Raw genomic sequence first — 22655 nt, 5'->3', positions numbered from 1 at the left:
GCTCACGCCTCTGTATTTTTATCTACAACATGATAAGCAAAAGACCCGCGGATGCATTCGCCAAAAAAGCTGAGTCCCAAAGGGAACAGTCATACAAGACTCAGGAGCAGGAACCATCTGCCACCTCTGAGGGCTACTGACCTGGTAGGAGCCTATGAACCCAGTCCTCCAAACTTCAGCAAAAAGCAGTTGAGCTAAGTGTTTTGAGGAGAGATGTGTTGAACAATGCTCCTCTTGGTCATCTACCTTTAAAGCAGACACATATAAAGCCACTCAACAAATCTGAACAGTTGATCTCCATTTTATTTTCAAGGTGAAGAAGAAAAGGCAGAAAGGAAAGGTTGAATAAAAATAAGAGAGTGATTAATCAACTGACATACAGGAGAGAAAAACAAATCAAAAGGGGTCCATTTAAAATAATTGTTACAGACAGAAGGGAAAGGACACTACAAAAGGGAAATAAAGAGACAATGATGGGACAAAGATGTAAAGAAATATGAACTGGAAGAGACAGATAACAGTGGAAAGCGTCATTGGGTCTCCTTTCCATGTATTTGTTCTGTTGCTAACTTGGTTTCAACTCTCGCCCATGGGCAGATGCCCCCCAATGTTGGCTCCAGTGTCCTCCTTTTTAGGTCCTTCCTGTGGAATCTCTACCTGCCCGAATCATTTCCCACCTTAGTGTTTCTCCAGCAGCTACAAGGATGTAGAATAGCAATAAATGTGCATTGAACACCAGTGGTGCACTTGGCGTGCTGTAGACAAGTCAGGGATAGACAGGTAGGGCACATTCCCTTCCCTGAAGGAGCTGTCGAGGGTGAGGTAAACATACTTTGTACTAAGAGAGATGGGTTCAACGTTCCCTGGAACACAGAGGAGGAAGGGCCAACTCTACAGAGGTCTCAGCAATGTAGATGTTCTGGACATGAGGCCTGCTGAGCTGGGCCTTGGTCTCCAAGGAACACTGAGACCAGTGAGAGGGACATTCCAGACAGAGGGGCCATTTGTACAAAGGCATGTTCAGGAGCTGCTCAGGCTCTGTGACACAGGAATTGGAGGACCCGGCAGAAATTTGCAAAGATGAGGCTGGATAAAGTTACTTTTGGGTGCCCTGGGTTGGAAGAGGAAGGGCAGGAGGAGAATCTGGGAGAGACTTTGGATATAGAGTGAGCATGACTTAGCTGCCTATTCAAGAAAGTCCAGCTCTTGAGTAATTCCTGGGTGTAGATGCTATTAACTAAAACAAGGATGAGGAGCAGCATTTAGCAAAGAGAGATGGTAACAAGAATACCCTGAGGGAGGAGAAAGGTAGCAAGATCCACATCGGAAATGTTATGCTTGAAATACCTGCAGGACATCTGGATGAGGATGGCTTGCAGAGAGCATCCTTGGTGTTGAGAAGAGAGGTGGGGTGGAGAGTCATTAGCATTGAGCCTGAAGCTGGAGGTTGGAGAATAAAGATGCAGAGGGCATCCAGGATGTTGCATTTGAGAGACAGAGGCGCAGAACTGGAGAAAAAGAAGAGAGGGGAGGACTAGGAGGTCATACAGCCACATAAAGCAAAGGAATAAAGAATTTTTAGATGAAGGAATCATTCATCAACAATATTGAAGCTGCCTAGAGTTCAAATAGAGCAGGAGTGTAAGAAGGCCTTTCCTCACCAAGGTCAATGCCTTTTATGTTTTACATCCTTCCGCCATTCTCCCATGTTTGTTCTCACTCCATTTTGTCCCCATTTATTTTCTCTTTCCTTGAACATGATTTCTGAAACCCTACCTGCCCCATTTGGCAAAATTTAGCCGAGTTCCTGTCCATATTAAAGAGCTTTTCTTTAGTAGATAACCTACCCTAGTATCTCCTCCTTGGAATTTTTTAAATTGTTTATTTTCAACTACTGGAAAGGCAGAGACACAGAACGAGAAAGAGGGAGAGAGAGAGAAAGAGAGCTCCATCTTCCACGTGCTGATTCAGTCCCCAAAATGGCCACAATGGCCAGGCCTGTGCCAGGCCAAAACCAGGAGCCTGGAACTCTGTCTAGGTCTCCCACATGGATGACAGGGGCCCAAGAGCTTGAGCTGTCATGTTGCCTCCAAGAGTGCATCAGCAGGAAGCTGGATTGGAATCAGAGAAGCTGGGACTCAAACCTGGACACTGATATGGGCTGTGGTATCCCAAACTGTGGCTCAACCCACTGTACAACACCCATCCCATCCTTGGCATTTCTTGATGGATAAATTTGTTGGAATTCCTTAATATCAATATCATTGCCTTTTAAAAATCTGAGAAAATTCCTTGGGGCCAGCACTGTGGCGCAGTAAGTTAATCCTTTGCCTTTAGCACCAGAATCCCATATGGGCCCTAGTTCTAGTCCCAGCTGTTCCTCTTCTGATCCAACTCCCTGCTATGGCCTGGGAAAGCAGAAGATGTTCCCTGTGCTTGGGCCCCTGCACTCGCGTGGGAGACCTGGAAGAAGCTCCTGGCTCCTGTCTTTGGAATACAGAGAATAGTTATTTCTTGAGCATCCCAGTCTCCAAGTTTTTCCATTGGACGATGCCCATCCTCACAAAATCTGGGCCTTCCCTGATATTTCCTTTCAACCAAATCATTTTCACAATTTCTATGAATTTCACAATTTCTATGAATGTCCTACAGACCAAATTATTCTAACCATATACCCAGAGGGGCTGGTTAAAGTTCTGTTGATCTGAGATATCTTCTGATATAGTTTTGTATTTGAGATTAAATATTTCATCTCTCTCTGGCTCTGATGACCCTCATCACCTATAAGGAAAGTTTGCTATCCTTTAGCAAAGACACATCTGTCAAGTTCCATGGAACTTCTTTTAGGATACTGTACAGCAAGCACTCAGATCCAGCATCTGGTGCCCACATTATAACTCCTCAGTTATAACAGCCTGGGAGGTTGTGGACCTCACTTTATCTCCATGTTCTCATAGGGCAAGTTCAATAATGTCTCTCCACAAAGCTTCACACCTCTGATGTCCCTTGTGTCTTAGTTGTTTGTGGTCTCACATCATCCTTCCTAGATGGCACATAATTAGAGATCGGGGAATTCATATGTTGTTCCCTTTTGCATTCACCTTTGTTTTTCTTTGAAGATTTAATTATTTATTTGAAAGGCAGAGTTAGAGAGAGAGAGATGGAGAGAATCAGTCTTCTATCCACTGCTTCACTCCCCAAATGGCCACAATGGCTGGATCTGGACTGAGCCTCACACAGGTGCAGGGGCCCAAGGACTTGCATCTTCCACTGCCTTCCAAGGCCATATCAGAGAGCTGGATTGGAAGAGGAGAACCTGGGACTTGAATCGGTGCCCATGAGGGATGCTGGGACTGCAAGCTGCAGCTTTACCCGCTAGGCCACAGCACTCACCTCAGTGTTTTGTACTCAGTCACATTCTCAATAAATGTACAACACCAGAATATTTGTTGAACAGTCCTGGGGAAAGCAAGAAAGAGACTCAGGTTTCTCAATTTCTAGCCTAGAGCTTTCCAGTGTCTGAAATTCTAGTTCAGTGAAGGGTAGGGACGTTCCCATCAGCTCCCTCCTGTCTGAGGTCATATTATTAGGGTTCATGAAAGAAATGTATCCAGGAGGAGGAGGATTCCTGGCCTGGACTTACTTTGGTTTCAAATTCATAGCTGTGATTTTAACTACTTTGGGCAGGCTTATTTTTGTCTCTTCTCAACCTAGAAAAGCATATTCAGCAGACATGAGTGAGCTGAGGAATTTTTGTTTTGACAGCTTTGGGACATCTGAGATATTATAGACAGAGCATTTCTAACCAGCCTAGAAAGACGTGTGTCCAAAACATATGCAGGGAAATGACTGATCAAGACTGGAAGAATGGGAGGAAACCTGTTAAAAGGCACTGTTTTGTCAGGAGCAACCACTGGTGTGAAACTGTCAGAAGAGACTGTGGATTAACAGAACTTTAACCAGTCCATTTGGGTGTAGGACAAGAATAATTTGGTCTGGGAGAGACTCACAGACCTTGTGAGCTGTCAGGGCTCACTGGTGTCAAGTCAAATAGCCACATCTTACAGAGAGTTCTCAGAGCTCGGAGGTCTCCCCAGGACCAGAAGTGAGCAGCGATTCGGTCCCTCTGCTCGCCAGGCCCTGCCTGAACTCCCTGCCCCAGAGGCACAGCTGATGGCTCACGGTGCTCACAATACTCGGGGTCACAAAGTGTTTGCTCACAGGTTATTCCTGTCTCCTCAGTGAATGCTTTGGGTCTCCACCAGCCCTGCAGATATGTACCAAGGACTGCAGCAGTGGGAGGGACGGTATCTGCCTGCTGTGAATGAACCCTGGTCAGGCTCAGTCTGGTTGCCTCTCATTCCGTGGAGAGCAGCTGAGCAACACGATTTTGGAGGTCACTGGACTGCCAGGTTAGATATGGGAACTGCAGATCTTCAGTGTGCAATGCCTGTTTAAATCCCCTCTGTCACATTTGAGCCATGGGCTCCTAGTCTCTGACCGAAGGCAAAGCACGGGATGGGGGTGGGGTCCTCAACTGGGCATCTGGGAGGTGGATTCTTGTGACTTTGATTACCTTCGGTCACTACCCACTCTCTTTGGTTCTGTCATCTTTAAAATGGGAATGATCTTAACTCTTAATTGACAGCACTCGCGTGAGGACTGTGAGGAAAGTTCTGAATGCGCCCCAGCACAGGTACTTCAGTCATGCTTTTTGAAGAGGAAGGAGACCACTTCCTGGGAAGGGCCCATGCGTGGCTTTGGCAGCGTGATCCTATTTGCTAGAAGGTTTTTCCTTAAAGCTTGTTAAATCCCTATTTTGCCCACTGGAACCTAAAACCTTTTTTTTTTTTTTTTTTTTAACGACTAATCATGATACTCTCCGATGCAATCCAGATTCACAATTCATACAATTACATTAAATTAAACTACATTAGTTTCGCACCTGCCTGGAAGAATCTTATTCCCTCCTGTATTCTCACCAAACTTCCTAGTTAAATCTTTACCTTCTCTCAGAATCCTCTTATTCTTCAAGACACAGTCTGGAAATTGGCTCCTTTGTGAGTCTCTGGTCCATCCAGGCAGAAGGTCTTCCTTGCTCTTGGCCCCGTGGCCTCCTGGTATCTTCCTACTCTGAGAGTTAGGTATGGGCAAGTCCACCATCCATACTAGACTGGGATTCCCTGAAGGGCATTAGGTCCATACTAGGGCAAACTGGCAACTGCTTGCATTTCAAATTGTCAACAACCAAGAACTTCATATTACCCCCCCCCCCCCAAACAGGGGAGCCTGTCTCTTCAGATAGAAGAATAACTAAGGGGGACCATTTTGCATGTTCTGACCATTAAGCTCCTTCTTTTGTCTTGGTGCCACAGTCTTAAAGCTCTTCCCAGTATTCCAGTTTCAGCAATGATCCTTTTAGACAGAGGTCATATCAAGCAGTGCCTACAAACCATTTTACTCCTAGAGATCCCCTTCCCCAACGTACATGCTAGCTCTGTGTGAATGAATCCTAGAAACTGGAAGGAAGAATTGTACTAGAAATCCAATCTGGACTCTGATCTCAGCTCTCATACTTCTCCAGACCCAAGGGCATGCCATCTTGGCCAATCACTTCACCCACCTGAGCCCCAGTTTGCCTGTGGATAAAGTAAGAAGACTGTTAACGCCAGAATGTTTGCCATTTTAGTTACTTGTAATTTAAGATTAAGATCAGAGTCTTATTGTTTCTATGTGTAATATTGTAATGGTCACAGATAGGAGAAGTGAGAATTAAGCTCTCTGTGCCTATCTCCCACCATTGTGCGCATGCCCCTTCCGAGGCGGTGTTTATGTAATTGAGTGAGTGAGGGAGACTTGGCCCTCCTTAGCTGCAGCTTGATTATAAGTGAGCTGAACAGATGTCTTGAATTGGGTGACTGGTTCCCAGATGCATTCCAGGGAGCAGGCTGGTGGGAAGGAAATGAATGATTTCAGGTTCTGGGGCCCCATGACAAATGAATAGTGGTTGTGGGTGGGGACAGACGGGAGCCACATTTGATACGTAGTATCCAGATGTGGATGGCAGCTGGTGGATTACTGTCCAAGGTGGGCTCAGTGCCCCTTTTGGAGATATTCTTGGAAGGGGGAGTAATAGTCACTAAATTATCAGCCTGGGCTGGAAGTCAGGACTCTTGGGTTGTTGCTGACCAGCTGTCCAGGACCACATTAAAGAGCTTGTTCTTGGCCACATGCCCACAGGGGGTGATTAGTCTTCACATGGCAGAGGTGGAAGAGAACTGAGAATCATTTTATTCTGCCACTTCATTTTTCAGATGAGGAAACAGGCCTAGGGAGATTAAATGACTTGCTTGAGTTATGTGACAGGACCAGGACTGGCACACAGCTAGTCCTCCAAAGGGGGGCTTGCTATCCAATTGGAAGCTTGGTCAGTGTACTGCAAAGGGAAACCTGAGGAAGGAGTATGCATTTCCCAGTCACCTCTTTTGTTTTTAACCCTCTGGTTACAACAAGCTGTCCACCTTCAGTGCTGGAATCTCTCTGTCTCCTCTGTCTCTTGCTCTCCCCTCAGCCACATGACATATAACAGTGATGATAGTCATTATTCAATAAGGCCAAACACTGTGTGAGTCAACACATGGGGGCTCCACACATATAATATTGCATTTACGCCTCCTCACCATTCCATGGTGAGGTCCCTGCTTTAACCTCCAATTTATAGACAAAAATAATTGAGGCACAAGAATATTAAATAATTTGTCCTGAAATACACAGCTGGCAGATGTCAGAGCTAAGCTTTTGACTTGTGCAGTCTGAACTCATGCAGAATATATGCCCCTGCACTGCCTCCCCAGACATCTGTTGCCCTCTCTCCATTCCCGAAGTGTTGGTATAAAACAAGAAAGGAGGAAAAGGACATTTGTTCTAATCGGCATTTTCTTGGGTCAAGGTCAACTAGGGTTCACCCATGGGTTCTAGGTGAAGTCGAGGCACGGGGAGACATAATGAGGGGTCTGCATCTCAGAGCCAACTCAGCAAGAACATCCGCCGATACAGAAACTTGTAGTGAAGAAAGCATGTCCATATTCATTACTGATTTGATTGTCACAGCGGTTACTGTTATTTTTACTTCATCATCATCATTAGTGTCATAATTCTCTCTGATTTATCCACGAAGAAACTCAGACTCAAGTGACTAAATGAACTGCCCAGAAGCGCAAGGCTAATTAGCCCAGTGCCGGGAGGCTTTCCAAGAATTCTCCAGTGATCTTTCCCCTTCACTCCTGGTCCAAAGCTTCCTGTCACTCTGTCACTGCGGCCCTGGCCTGTGAACAGACCTGCTCACTAGCAGAGAGCTTCCAACAACCATCAGAAAGCAGTTTGTTGGCAGGAGAGGATATCCTGGATGAGGGAACCCAAAAAGCGTTATCAGAGTTTAGTGGAGCCATCCGGTTGTCAGGAGACGTTTGAAACCTAGCCATGTATGTTTTTGCCAGCTTATTCCAGGAAAAACAGTCTGGAGTTTTGAGAATTTTCCTATTTGTTTTAGCATTGTTGTTATTTGTTACCCATAGGTTTGGATGATAGTTCTGATAATGATAATCATCATCACATCATCATCGTCATCATCATCATCACCACTGGATTAGGACCTAGATTTGAGTACCAGTTCAGTTCTGCACCGCCCCTCCCCCATCTACATCCTTTAGTAAGCCCCATCCTGCCTCTGGCCTCAGCTTCTGCAGCCCAGTAGGCTTCAGCATCCCTCAGGATTCCGAAGGTCTGCATTTGGGAAGTCCTTGCAAAAACCTTGAGAAAAGGAGACTCTGGCTCGGGTATGAAGATTGGTGGCTGCTGAGGGCGCTTTGTCAGCTTTGGTACAGTTCAGTCCTGACGGGTTTTGAGAATGCTGCTTTCTGGGGCCCTATTTAATGAAACAGAGCTTCAAATATGGGCACTTCTAAAAGCCAGCTGTGAGAGAATCGCCACATGCATGATGCTTCATGTGGTTCTTTTCTGAATACACAAATCAGGCTTATCTGGAATACATTGGTGCTTGTATCCACCATGAAGCAGACCAGGCTCAGCTGGCTGTGCCACTAAGTGGAGCCCAAGGAAGTGAAAGCTGGTGGTTTGGTGACTTGACATTCAGTCTGGCACAGGCCTGGTGCTCTCTGGGGAGGTGGAAAGAGATTTGGAAAACCCTCACAATGAGGAGAAATGTCCTCCATGCTATGGTGGGGACTGTGCCCAGTGACAGGATCTGGTTGTGTCTTTTCCCTTTGCCTGGGTCTTAAGATTTTCACTTGTCCAGTGAGAGAAATGGTTGGCCTCAAATGTCAGTTCAAGTTCTAACAGCCTCTGGCTCAAATGCTAAGGAATTGGTCATCTGCCCTCACCTCCTTTATACTGACTGTAAATACAATTTCTCATGATAAACAGGAAACTGTGTTGAAAAAGGTCGTGGCTATGCCAGTTCTGATTCACTCAGTGTCAGTTGGGAATTTCTCCATTGCCAGCAAATGCATTGTCACTTTGAGCCCCTTCAGCAGTTCTAGGAAGTTAGTCTTACCACTGAGAATGAGAGAGTGCCTCACACTGTGTAGCTAAGAGGTGCCACAATTGGAGCCACATCGGTTGTGCTCTATCCCTATGAAGCCATCATGATGGTGTAAGGTCACTTAATAAGATTCATGGACATGGACATGCAGGGAAAGATTATGGGGCTAGTTAGGACCATAGAGACCAACGTTCAACAAGTAAGGACGGCGGGTCTAATGTCAAGCTGTCTGAATCCTGACAGTTGAACATTAGGTCATGATAACAAAAGATAGAAAAGCCATTTCTTGGCAGGAAATAACCCCTAGACAAAAATCACAATCACACTGCCAGAGCTTAAACTAGTGAGGACCCTGACAATTCTGTTTTCAGATGCAGATCCCATGACTGTGAATCCAATGGAATGAACTGCCTTACGGACCCATTATGAACAACAGACACATCCTGATGGCCATAGAAACCTTGCCCAGCCCATCCTCAATTCTCTCCCTGGGGCCCCCAGCCCAGCCCAAAAAGCATAACAGATATCCTAAAACATGTCAGAGAACCTAGATGGGAACTTTAAGTCCCAGGCTTAACTGTGCATGGCTTCCTGAGCCGTATTCCCCCACGATTACCTCTTGGATCCTGGTAATGTATACTCTGACTCAGTCCTCACCTGGGAACCCCAGGTCTGACATAAGGTGATGTCAGGGCCTTCAAAGATTGCTAAGATACTCCAGGTCCTGCCCTGCTAGAGAGCTTAGCCCTGCCTGTCCCTTTACAAGTCCATGTCCTTTCCTATCTCATTGTAAGACTCTCATTGATAACTGTGACCCTGAACAAGCAAAGCCATTTCTGCTGCTTTTAAAATCCATAGTTCCTTGTTTGTAAGATACTGAAACCCAGGCCTCAGGTGTCACAAGAAGGAATATGTCAGTGAAAGCCCACCCAGTCACCTCTTGAGTAACTTCAGATGTGGCTTCACTTCTCTGGGCCCTAATGTCTTCATCTGTGAAAAGCAGTTAAGAGGAGCCAGTGTTGTGGTGTAGCAGGTAAAGCTGCGGCCAGTAGTGCTGGCATCACATATAGGCACTGGCTCAAGTCTTGGCTTTTCCACTTCCAATCCAGCTCTCTGCTATGGCATTGGAAGGCAGTAGAAGATGGTCCAAGTCCTTGTGCCCCTGTACGTGCATGGGGGGGAGACCCGGAAGAAGCTCCTGGCTCCTGGCTTCAGATTGGCACAGATCTAGCCATTGTGTTCATCTGGGGAGTGAACCAGTGGATGGAAGACCTCTCTGTCTCTCTCTGCCTCTGTATCTCTGTAAATCTGCCTTTGAAATAAATAAATAAATCTTAAAATAAGAATCATGCCTACCTCATAGGAGTTATAAGATATAAGACGTCAGGAAATGTTATCAATTAGGAATACACTTTCCACATATCTTCATAGAGGTCCTCCCCATGGAGTCAGGGGTCTTCTGTAAACCAAAGCCCCTGTGCTACTGGAGACAAGGACGTAAGTCAACCCTCAGCTTGACTTCTGAAACACTTGCAACAAGAGACAAAATGAAATTTTTGGACTCTTCTTTTTGTGACTGCAGTGTTTGCTTCCAGGTCTCATGTTAGGCCAAGCTGAGGGACAGGGCTCATGTGGACCCACCACAGAGGGGCCATTCTTTAAGGCCTCTGCCACCCTGTGGTTGTTACCTGGAAATGGGCTAATCTAAGATAGAGGGTCTTGAAAACTAAAGGTGACTACTGGCTACCAGCAACTTGAAACTGGCTTGAGCTAACTTGGAAAACAAGAGGGAGGTCTTTGGGTTTATAGGGTCAGGAATAAGGTGGCTCAAAGGCCATTTTCTGTGCACACACACACACACCCTGAAACGGTTATATGTAAAATTTACCTGAGTTTTTCTTCTTAATTCCTCGAGAGGCTTAAGATAAACTGAGTCCCTCTTGCACGTGTTGCGTGTCCAGCCTCCTTCAAGGGGAATCTTCCTCCTGTGATGGCAACACTCCCCAAGTTCAGGACAGCAGATCCTCTGGGGAGGCAGACTCAGTGAAAGAGAGCTTTGGATGTGTCAGCCCAGGATGAGCTTCTTAGAGTCATTGATCTTCAGAGATGAGGGCCCTAAAGAGGAGGTTGGTTCCACTTACTTCAGTTGTCAAATGCAGAAAACCAGGCATGGAAAAGGCATGGACCTGTGGGGTCCCCCAGCTGCCATGTGCAGGACTTGGACCCATCCTCGTCGCTCTACTGAAGACTTTTTCTTTATGCACTTGCTGCTGCTCTCAGTAAGCAAACCATTTCCAGAAGATTCCATTACCCTTCTTCCTTGATGAACATGACAACAAAGGGAGGAGCAATGGTTTTTCGCTATGTGATCAGCTGGTTCTGGAAAGCCTTTTTCTAATTATTGTTTTTTCAATGATCCGATTCTCCTGAGCCAAAATCAGTACATATAGTAATATTGAGACCCCTGGACTTGTCTGAAGGTCATAGTCACTTTGCAAAATGAGTTTGTCCCTGAGAAAATACAGATCCATCTCCTATTGGTAGTGGAGAAGGCTTTGCAACTATGAGAATTTTGCAAACTTTGGGTCTGAGAATAACCAACATAAAATTTTGTGTAGGTTTCTTATATGTTATTTAGTTTAATTATTGGTCCTAGACTGAGATTCTGAGGCAGTACACATTCTAGGCCTCAGTTTCCTTGTATTTAGAGAACATACCATCAACATCTCATTGTATGTTTATTAAATGTGCTGATATAAGGTGTATACCTAGCTCAGGCCTTGGCAGAGCTGGGAGGGGCCCGGTGAAGTTATTTCTCACGCTTTGCCTTGAGTGTGGACCTGCTTCTCTTGATAGATATGTTACTACTGAATTCTTCATGGAAGTCCTGATTCTTCTGAGTCCCATCTGTGACACAGACCCTACAATCCCTACCTCACAGGCCCGAGTCAAAGGAGGGTTAACAGGAGACCTTGAAGAAGCACCTTTTGTCCAGAACTTCAGAAAAGGCCTAAGGAAAATGATACTTAACCTGGTGACATTAGATAAGATGACTACTCTGTAGTACTGACAGCCCATAATACACCAAGGATAGCTTGAGAGGAAAAAAAAAAAAAACCTGCATCTCATGTTTTAAAAAAATTAAATCAGAATACAGAAAAGTCGAATTCAGTTCACCTAAAATGAGCAGTTGTGTTCACTCCATTCTGTTTAAAGTCAGAGAGTATAACTTTGACAGCTACAAGGAAGCTGCCTCAGAGCAAGAATTTCAAAACACACTTACTTGATAGCAGGGTATTTGCATGGCCTGTTTCATGAGGCAGGATCTGGTCTGAACACAGACAATCCTCATCCTCCCCAGAATTCAGAGTTCCCAGAACTGATGATGTTCAGTTCTGGAACCATATATTCTGTTGTCTGTTTAATATGCACACAGGACACATTTGCCAGGCAGTAAGTGAGGTGGCATACCACACATTACGTCTCAAATAGAAATAGGACATCTTTAATTGGAAGAGTTGAAGCTTCAGTAAAGGCATCAGAGGTTGTCAGTGTGGGATGGGGGTGTGGTCTGTTTGTTCTTCCATTTTCTGGTGTGTTCATTCACCAGTGTGGATGAGTCTCTTTGGCTTTCTCCAGACGCGTCATGCTTAATTAGTTTTCTTCTTGTGTTCTATCAAAACCAGGTGTCTGGCAAGCAAGTCATACAGAAAGAGGCAGCTCACAGTTCTTGGACACAAACCCATCCCCCATAGGCAGGTAGAAAGTCTTCAGGGCTGGTAAAATATGTAGGCAGCAAGTAGCATGTCAACTCAAACAAGGAGAGATCTACCCAATTCAGCTTGCCATTATAAAGGTGAATTTTCTGAATCACAGAGGGGAGAGTGGTATTAACCTTAGGGCCAGAAGGAGGGCAGTTCCTGGAGAGCAGCTGGGGAACATAAATCTCTACCAGCTGAGAGCAGAAAGATACTTAATAGAAGTGTAATTGAAGGGTTTTTTTTCCCTTCTCCTTTCAACTTAGTTTGGCTAGCTTCAATGGGAATTATTTTACTCCCACTCCAGGGCAGGGCCAGCTGCCTATGGTCGTGATTGAAGGACCATCCGGTGGCTGGCTGCCTGTGCTGGTATCAGGTCGATTCTCTGTTGCATTCTGAAATTCCCAGCACCAGAGTTGTCTTCGAGGTCACGGTGGTAGTGGCCCCAGAAGCAGCTGCTGGAAAGCACAAATGCTAATTGGGAGTGAGTACCCATTAACACCGGCACACAGATTAATTTATCAATTTCACTCTGACCCTTCTGAGAGAAAGAATTTCGGAATCTTGAGCCAGTTAAACCAACAAGGAACTTTAGAAAACATATGTTCTAGATTTTATATTTAACCGAAGTGGTTAAATGACTTACTCAAGGTCACCAGCAGATCGGGGCAGAGCTGGAGCTGGAGCCTGGTTTTGCTAGGCAGCTGTTTCTGGGATTGTCCTAGACTGAAGCCAAGGTGTGCGTGTAAGGAGTGACTAGCCAAGCCTGAACCCTGGCTGACTTCCCCTACTCCCTGTCCTTCACGTCGGGTTCTCTTTTTCACAGCCCCACAGCTTAGGGGAGAGGGATAAGTAAGAGGTGGCTGGATGCTTGACATTTCAGCACATCTTTGTTAATACCTCAGTGAGCTTTGAGAGCCCGATGCTCTCACACAAGGTGATTCAACCACTTGGGGCAATGGACAATGAGAAAGCAAGGGAAAGGAGACACTGAGTGGCCTGTGTACCATGGGACGATTGGAACACGGGAGTGACTTTCCCTAGGGAAGCCCACGAAAAGCTCATCAGTGTCCTAGGGCATGGGCTCTTCCTGTTTCCTCCTCTCTCCCTCTCCCTACCTAGTGATTGTGCCCAGTCCCTCCCAAGAGAGAATAAACCCTCATTAATAACCATGGTGTTGGCCCACTTTTCTGGAGGGAAGGCAGAAGGTGAAATTGTAGGGCTGACAGAGCAGGGCTACTAGCAGAGCTTGAGTTCCCTTTGGCCTTTCTTTGCTCAGGGCAGGACCTCACTTGGATTTCTCCTGAGCACTAGCTATGTAAGATAATACATTTTGCTACTAGTTCGTACACCAAACTGGAGAGGGAGATGTTACCATCCCCAGTGCACAGAGGAGGAAATGTGGGGCTAGCGAGGTTCATTTTCTTACCTGTTGTCACCTGATTGTTACTTGGAGCCAAACTTAGATTCAGATCATCTGATTGCTCAGACAGGCCCAAGCCACCTAAGCTCAGACCCTCTCCATGTCACTGGGTAGCTTCACAGGCTGCCAAACTGCTCACCATGCAACATGTTAGCTCTTTACACCCCCCTTCTATGAAGACACCTCCCATAACCCAGTGACAGAAATGACCCGTTTTCCTGCTTCTTCACTGCTCCAGAGCCCAGCCTTCTATGGAACTGACAACAGGGTGGAGGCTGTGAAGGCACTGAAGGCTAGCCTCCCAGTGCGGTTGGGAGACAGTTTGTTCCACTGACCCTCGGCTGTCATTGCAGGTCTGGAGTGCAGCTTCGACTTCCCCTGTGAACTGGAGTATTCGCCTCCACTACACGACCTGAGGAACCAGAGCTGGTCGTGGCGCCGCGTCCCCTCTGAGGAGGCCTCCCAGATGGACTTTCTGGATGGACCCGAGGCAGAGCGCTCTAAGGAGAGGCCCAGAGGTAAGGTTAGAGGCCACCAGACAGTGTCCTGGATGGGCCAGGGCTGGGCTGGGATGCCTATTTCTGTGTGAAATGATGAGACATTACCATCCTTGCACTGTCTTGTTTGCTTGAAGCCTAATTTCAGTGTTCATGCCTCTCTGTGGCTTTTGGGGCCATGCAAAGAAGGGGAGGATGCAAGTCCAAGTTGAAGGTCAATTTAACAGTTTATTCTTTTACCAAGTTGCAGAAATATGATTTCATAACTCTCTGCCATGGAGATTTCTCAGAGTTAGATGTAGGAGAAAGTGCTGACCTGATTGTCGATGCAGACTGGGGTTGCCACGTTGAATATGAGACACTAAGTTAAATTTGAATTTTAGATAAACAACAAACGATGTCTTCTAGTATACGTATGTCTCATGCATTAGTTGGAACATACTTATACTCACAGATTCTAATGTAATTGGATGTCTTACATTTTTATTTGCTAAATCTGGCTTTCTAAATTTCTAAGGTATTGTAAGAGTTGGCCTAACTGTTTGTTGCAGAGCTATTCATGAATATTTAGTCTGCATGTTTGCTTTGCATGATGTTTCTCGCAGTCCTGAGCTGTTTATGAACATCTCCTTCTGAATTATCAGGGCCTGGAAAAGGGAGGCTCTGAACAAATCATGGTATTTGTTAAATATCTGCAATTTCTAAATAGAGATATGGAAATACTAGCCTTCAGGTCTCCCCAAGCCAGTCCTTAGGACTACCAATTCCTCATGTCCAGAAAACTCCACTGACCCGGGATTGACAGCCTGTTTATAGGTTTTGTGAAGAAGTAATAACTGAAATGGTGCTGTGTGGACAGGGAGCTCTTGTCACCTACCCTGTCTCACTGGGTCTGAATTTTGCAAGGGAAACAGGGTAGATGAACAAGCTAGGACTCAGAGGGGGAATGAATGACCCAAGATCAAACAGCTTGTACTGGTGGGGGCAAGTCTAGATGCCTGTAGTGACGAGTCCTAGACAAGGACATTGTCTACCACATCAGTGTTTCTATCTCTGTAGCAGATCTATCACCAGAGCCTGCTTTGTGGCCAAGTTCTCGAAGGTTTCGTCTCAGGCTTATCCAACCAGGGAGTCTAACAGAGACAGGGCTCAGGTTTAGCTGATGGGGGAGGTTGGAAATGGTGCAAAAATAACTAATGCTTTCAGGCTTGTATTATACATAAACCTTGAACTCTGTCACAGCAATAGAACTGCAAGACTTTCCCTTTCTACATTCCTGGGCTGACCTTTTCTGTTTTTATGACTCTCAGGAGATTACTTGAACTTGATTTATATTTTGAATTGCTTTCGCCTTAGTATTGATGTGTTGTGTGTGTGTGTGTGTAGGTGGGTGGCTCATAGCCCAGTAATGCTTCAAAAGTTACAAAAAATGATATCTAGGCCCCCATAACCTGAGATTTCGATGAAATAGACCTAGGATGGATCCTAGGAATTTGCTTATTTAAAATTTTTGTTGAAATCTAACATGGTCAAAAATGTAGACATAACATACATACATGAATGAAGATTACAGTGAAACCAACACTTATGTTCTCACCACAGAGTTTAACAATTCCAGTGACATTAGTCCCTTTGCAGCCACTTTTGTTTCCTACTTGGGTCATGCATTTCTCTCTCCTCAGAGGAAACCATTGTCCTATATTGTGTGTTAATAATTAATCGGCTTTCCTTTATGGCTTCTTCACTTAAATAGAATAGCCCCAGACCTCATATTGATTAGGTTTTCATGTTTGCAATCCCTTATACAAATGAACTCATACTATTGTTCTGTGATTTGTCCATATTGGGTACATGTAACCTTGATTTATTTGTTCTAGTTCTGTATTGAATCCATTGCATGAAGGTACTACAATTTATCTCTTCTGTTATTAGACATTTGGGTTGTTTCCAATAACACTTCTGTAAGCATTTTTTTCCTTCATGTCTCTTGCTGCACATGGCCAAGAGTTTCTTAGAACATATGGCTAAGGGTGGAACTGTGGGTGATAGCGTCAGAACATCTTCCATTTCATTAAGTAATGCCAATCCATTTTCCAAAGTAGTTGTACCAATTTATGCTCTCCTGCTAGTGGTGTATTAGTGTTCCTCACTGTGACTCTGTAACCTCACCAATACCTGGTATTGTCAGACTTGGTCATTTGGGTCCGTCCGGCAAATGAAATTCAGTAACTCATTGCAGCTTCAAGGTCCTTAGGAGTTGTTTTATTTCATTTTTGTAAGCTTTTTAGATTATTCTGAGTCACATTTAGCCTTGTTACACTGTTGACATGGACTCTTTCAGATTTGTTTCCATTTACCATCCCCCTAGAGACATCTCTGGCTTCTAGTGCCCAACCTATAGAAATATGTATGTGTTTTTGAACCTTAAAAATTAAACAAAAATTGTATTCTAGGGATTCAGTTGTGATCCCAGTTCAGTGAGACCTAGAGAGGGACAAGTGACAGTTGCCTTCTTTCCGAATTCCATAGACTTTGAGGAATTGGACACTATAACTTTGAAAGTTGGTGCTTTTAAAAAAATTTAAAATACTACCAATACATTTTGGATTGCCCCTCTCTGACATATTTATCTTTTCCTATCTGCCATTTTGTGAAATCTGGCATTGTGTTGTACTGGGTACTGTAAGAAAAGAAATACTAAGAGAAAGGAAGAAAAAGGAAAAATGCTCATTTCTCAAATGTCCTTCAATGTGGAAATGTATTGATCTCTTTACATTTTTATGAAGTTGGGTCCCAAGGCTCCATATATGCCCTGAATGCAAACCTTTTCCCATTAGATGAGTCAGTCTGGAATGGAGTATCCATTTTTAGGTAAATATTGTCAACTTCCATATCTCTGAAAAGTTGTTGCTCTTAGCATATGTTAGTATGTAGCATCACTAAGAACAGTGGTTTGATCAAACACAGCAAAACCCCCTGTGGATATACCAGCTGCTTTATCAAGATCTTTGTGAGACAGCACATCCAATCATAACTTTTGGGAGTCCCCCACCATCAGAAACTGTGCTTTTTTCTTTTGCATCTGATCAAGAGATCTGTACTCACAGAACTCAGATCAGTTACAGAAACAAGGGGACCAGCCTTTCCGCCATGATTGGGACTTCTGCTGCAGTGACCCTGAGAGCTGCTCAGAACTTCTAGTAGGGGTGGACATTGTAGCACAGCAGATAAAGCTGCTGCTTGTGACCCAGGCATCCCCTGTGGGTGCCAGTTCATGTCCTGGCTGCTCCATTTCTGATCCAGCTCCTCCCTTGCTAATGGCCTGAGAAAAGCAGCAGAAGAAGGTCCAATGTTTGTGCCTTTGCCACCTATGTGGGAGACCTGGATGAAGCTCCTGGCTCCTGGTTTCATTTGGCCCAGTGCTGTGGTGACCATCTAGACCATCTGCGGAGTGAACCTGCGGAGTGAACCAGCAGATGTGTGTGTGTGTGTGTGTGTATCTCCATCTTTCTCTCTCTGTAACTATAACTTTCAAAATAAATAAATAAATCTTAAGAAAAAGAATTTCTGGTAATGATTCTCATCACTTTTTGAGTCATTTATTGCATCACTTTGTTCCCTGAAGTAGGGTTTTTCCTCAAGTAGCAGGCTGATGTAATACTGTCCCTTGATCTTTAGGGGAGAAGATAAAGACATGGCAAGGGAAAATGGCATGCCCACGCCGCACAGTAGCAAAACAAGAGTGTACACTCCAGTCCCACTTCCAGATCATTACAGGCTCAGTTTCTTTGTCACTTTGGCAAAGAGGATGCTGGTGGTGCAGCTATGAAGCAGTGCTAAGGTGCCCTTTAAGACAATATAGGCACTGTTTCCCACCCCCCTGCCCCGCCAACTCAACATTAATTGGTTGGATGGTATTTAGACTCTATTGCAATATTTCTTGTCAGGGGATATAGAAGGGCCAGAAAAAAGTCAGAAAGATAATACCAATCACAGGTAATGAACTATAGGCATATAAATTCTGAATGATTTTAATTTATGGTCCCTGTAGCTGAGAATAATAAGAGAGACAATTCAGAGCAGCAAGATAATAAAAAGTGATCATTTTGATGTAACACAACATTATAAATTAATAGAATCTTGAGAAATCCTCAGGTTGAGGCATTCTGTGACTTTTTAAGAAGTGCCAGGGGCATGTTTGCTGTCTGCTACTTCCGATCCTTTGGAATGTAGTCAAAAGAAGACATTTTTCTTCTCCAGCAAGACAGGAATTTGACTTCTAGCATGAACTCAAGCTTAAAAATGGAAAACAAATTGTCAGTCATTCCCAAAAGACCCCTCCCCTACCCCGACACTAAGTATACACTGGGAGACTGAGCAGCTTCAGTTTTCCTGTACAACTTAACAAGCCTTCACTTTATTTGATTGGAAGGCTTGGATGAACACTGTTCCTGAGAGTTTCTGTTCGTCAAGATGACTTGGTTTTTAAAATATTGAGAAACACTGCCCCAGAGTCCAAGAATGAATAAAGATGCTTCCAAACTTGTCTAGATTATTGCAGCAACAGAATGGGGTTATGCAGCCCCTCAGTCCACTCCTTTTGAACACTTGTGTGTTTCTTGTGGCTGCTGTAACAAATTTATATCACCTGGATGGCTTAAAACAGTAGAAATTTATTCTCTCCAAGTTCTGGAAGTAACCAGTATGAAATCAATGTGTCAGTAGTGTTGACATCTTCTGGAATCTTTGAAGTAAAATACATGCCATGTTTCTCCTAGCTTCTGGGGGTTGCCCATAATCCCTGCATTCCTTGGTTTTTAGATGTAACTCTCAAGTCTCTGCCTCTAAGATCATACAACATTTTCTTTGTGTCTCTGCTTCAAATCTGTTTGTCATCATCATCATCATTATTGAGAGAAAGAACCCATCAGATAGAGCATCCATCCACTGGCTCACTCCTCAAATGCCTGCAACAGCCAAGGCCAAAGCCAGGACCCAGGAACTCATTCCAGGTCTTCCACATGGGTGGCAGGGACCCAACTGTCACCTGCTGCCTCCCAGGGTCTGCATCAGCAGGAAGCTGGAGTCATGAGCCAGAGCTGGAGCTCAAACCCAGCCACTTCAATAAGGATGCAGGCATCTTGACCACTAGGTCAAATGTCCACCCAGCAATATTCTAACTTCTGAGTCCCCAGACCACTCTGAAGTAGACTCTGTCCCTAAAGGAAGCAGGGATCTGTGCTACCTTTTGAGCTTCAAGTGTAGCATTGGTGGGGAGGTTCTCAGGTTACAGCCATCTTTGTACCTGTAGTCATTGCAGGCTGCAGCTCCGTAGCTGGATTGGGTCTGAGTCTCAGTCTCTGGCTATTCACTCCTGAGGATGATGCTAAGAAATTGGAGTGATGAAAGTCTGCCCAGTATTTCCTCTTCTACCCACTGAAACTCACCGTTAGCCACTGACTTCTGCTTCAAGTTTCATTTGTTGATTGATTAGGACCTCATCAATTAGCCTCTTCAGTCACCAATACCTACATGTGAGTGAGTTTGTTTGTTATGAATAGCAAGTTACATGGGTGAGGAAGAGGTACAGGTGTCACAGGTGAGGACAGGCCGTCCATAAGAGGGAGATAGGAAGAACTTCAGGACTGGTGAGTCATTGAGCTTTATCCTGGGAGCACTGCCCTTGCCCTTGTCCCATGAGGTGAAGTACGCTAATGTAGTTTCATATCTGATATTTATAGCCTGCAAGTTTCAGAAGTCACCCTTAAGGTCACTTGGCTAATCAGATTCAGTAATTGCACCCTTCACTTTGTATGTGCAACCTTTAACAAAGACCTCTCATTTAAGGTGTTGAACCTGGGAGAGCATCAGAAGAGATAAGCAAACTTATATAGAAGAGAATACACATATGCACACACAGAATGGTGCTCCTTCCTTGTCCCTTGTTCCAGAATGGATGATCCAGACTACTTTTGTGCATGCTAGATGTTCACAGACTCCAGATGCCTCAAGCCCCTTTCCTGTCTGTTCTGTCTACTGTCATGTTTCTGCTTCAGGGCAGTGGTGTCTACACTTTATTTTATTTTATTCCCCATCAGTGAAATAACTTTGAACATGTAAAACTACTATGTATAGGTTCATGAATTATGTGTATGCATGTATGTGAGTCTAATTGTCTAGTATTAATTAATCTAATTGCAAAGGTTAGTTTCTTTCATGCTTTTTTAGATGAAAAAGCATATAATTGTGGCCATACTTTGGACACCAACACAGGAAGACATCAGTTTTCTATAAATGGAATCAGATTTTCTGACTTGCTAAAACATCTCACCCTGGCCCAAGAGTTCTTGCTGCCTGTCTCCTCCCCAGTTCTTTTCAGGAGCCCGTTGGTCCAGTTTCTGCCTGCCCACTCACCTTCCAACCCAAGGTGTTCTGACAAGGTGTGCCTTTAACTAGAGGACCTCACAGACAGGTCTGGTCTCTGATTTTTCTTACATTTCCAACACCTTTAGTCTGTTTTCTCAGAATCTACATGGTTTGGGGAGGAAAGAGATAACTTCTAGGCTGAGTGCTTCTAATAATAATAACCCTCAAAAGTTGAAACAATCTTTCTCTGTAGAGAATCATAGTTCAATTTCAACTGAACACAGAATTGTAGCTGACTGTTTCCTACTTGCTCATCTGAAATAACTATTTTGATGGTATTTCTTATGATAACAAAAAACTAAAAATAATTTAAATATCCTTCATTAAACAATTAGTGAAATAATATATAGCATACCTAAAATATTTTGCTGCCACTATGCTTACACTGTGTAAAAAATTAATAGTAGGGAAATATTCAAGGCCTATTATTAGTTTTTATTTAAAAGCTGAACAATGTAATATAAACTGTCTGTAGAAGAAAAGACTACCCATGTACATGAAGAGAAAAGTGTAAGAAACACACCAACATAATGGAAAAGTATTTTCTAGATGACTGAGTTACTGATGGATTCTCATTTTCTTCTATATGCTTTTGGTATATTCCAAGTTTAAGTCCATAAGCATGCATTCCTTGTATAAGATAAAATACATTGTTCTTTTTAATACAAGGTTATTAAAAATTCTTATTTGAGACTGTACTACTGAATTTCCTTAGGCTTTTGAGGGAAAAATGTTAATTATTTTGTAGCCAGGAAAGCCAGTGATACTGGTGGGGTGAGGCAGCCAAGCTGAGAGACAACTGGGTCATATTCGCCCTTGCTTGTGTAGTAGGGTGCAACACATCAGCAGTTGGCACTGGCTCACAAATCCAGAGCATCCCCACTCCTACCTGGTTTCTGCTTGGCTTATCCTTGAATGGTGGGAAATGGTCATTGTGGAAACCAAATGTGCAGTAGGCCCAGGAATATACTCAAGAACCAGTGTAGCATCTTGGTGTGAATGGCATCTACTGGTCCTACCTCAGTTCACCTGTTGCCTCTGCAGACTTATTAGAAGGACCCTGGGAGGCCGTGCCTTTCATTTATGTATGACTCGCGTCATACTGGGGCCACTGGGTGGATGTGTACCTTCTCACCCCTGCCCTTCTTCCACTGGCCCTCTAGTTTTGTTTGAAGATTGTGTCCCTCACCTCTCAGACAATGAAGTCCCTGGGCCTGAAGCCCTGGCCATTGTGCAGTTGCATCAGTAATCTGTGATTGGTGACTCATTGGTATGCTGTTCTGGCACTTGAGCTTCAGGGAGGGACTTGCCTTAATGAGCCAGTGTGCTTGCCTCAGAGCAGGGGTGTCTGATGAAGTTTATTTATTTATTTTATATAAAGACAACATATTTAATATACTTCTTATATATAGTATTTTTTAAAGATTTATTTACTTTTATTTGAAAGTCAGAGTTACACAGAGAGAGGAGAGGCAGAGAAAGAGACAGGTCTTCCATCCGATGATTCATTCCCCATTTGGCTGCAATGGTCAGAGCTGGGCCGATCTGAAGCCAGGAGCTTCTTCCAGGTCTCCTATGTGGGTGCAGGGGCCCAAGGACTTGGGCCATCTTCTATGCTTTCCCAGACCACAACAGAGAGCTGGATGGGAAGTGGAGCAGCCAGGTCTCGAACCACACCTATATGGGATGCCGGTGCTTCAGGCCAGGGCATTAACCCACTGCGCCATAGCATTGGCCCCCTCTTATATACAGTTTTAAGAACATAATGGTACTTTTCACCCTACTCTCCCTCCCTCCCTCCCTAGCTTCTTTCTTCCTCCTCCTCCTTTTATTATTTTTCTTTTAATTTTTGCACTGACATAATTCCAACTTACTTTATAATGGCAAGTTTAATCCTCCACTGAATAAAAGATTCAATAAGTAGAAAGTAGAATAATCACTGCTTCTCAGAAGCATAGACAAACTCTGTAAACAATAATCAAGGCTCAAAG

At 44.3% G+C, this 22655-nt stretch overlaps 1 protein-coding gene across 1 annotated transcript in view; it reads left to right on the top strand.

Moving 5' to 3' along the window:
* Window positions 1-22655, top strand: part of ALK (ALK receptor tyrosine kinase) — a 761992-nt gene that overhangs the window by 221309 nt on the left and 518028 nt on the right. Inside the window, exon 3 of the mRNA XM_062210172.1 lies at window positions 14095-14259. Within this exon, the coding sequence (XP_062066156.1) occupies window positions 14095-14259 (165 nt within the window). The remainder of the gene's footprint in view (window positions 1-14094; window positions 14260-22655) is intronic.

This window comes from Lepus europaeus, chromosome 13, assembly GCF_033115175.1.
Source record: "Lepus europaeus isolate LE1 chromosome 13, mLepTim1.pri, whole genome shotgun sequence".
Lineage (NCBI taxonomy): Eukaryota > Metazoa > Chordata > Mammalia > Lagomorpha > Leporidae > Lepus > Lepus europaeus.
Note: the sequence above shows the minus strand (reverse complement) of the source record. Positions and strands in the feature narration are given on the sequence as shown.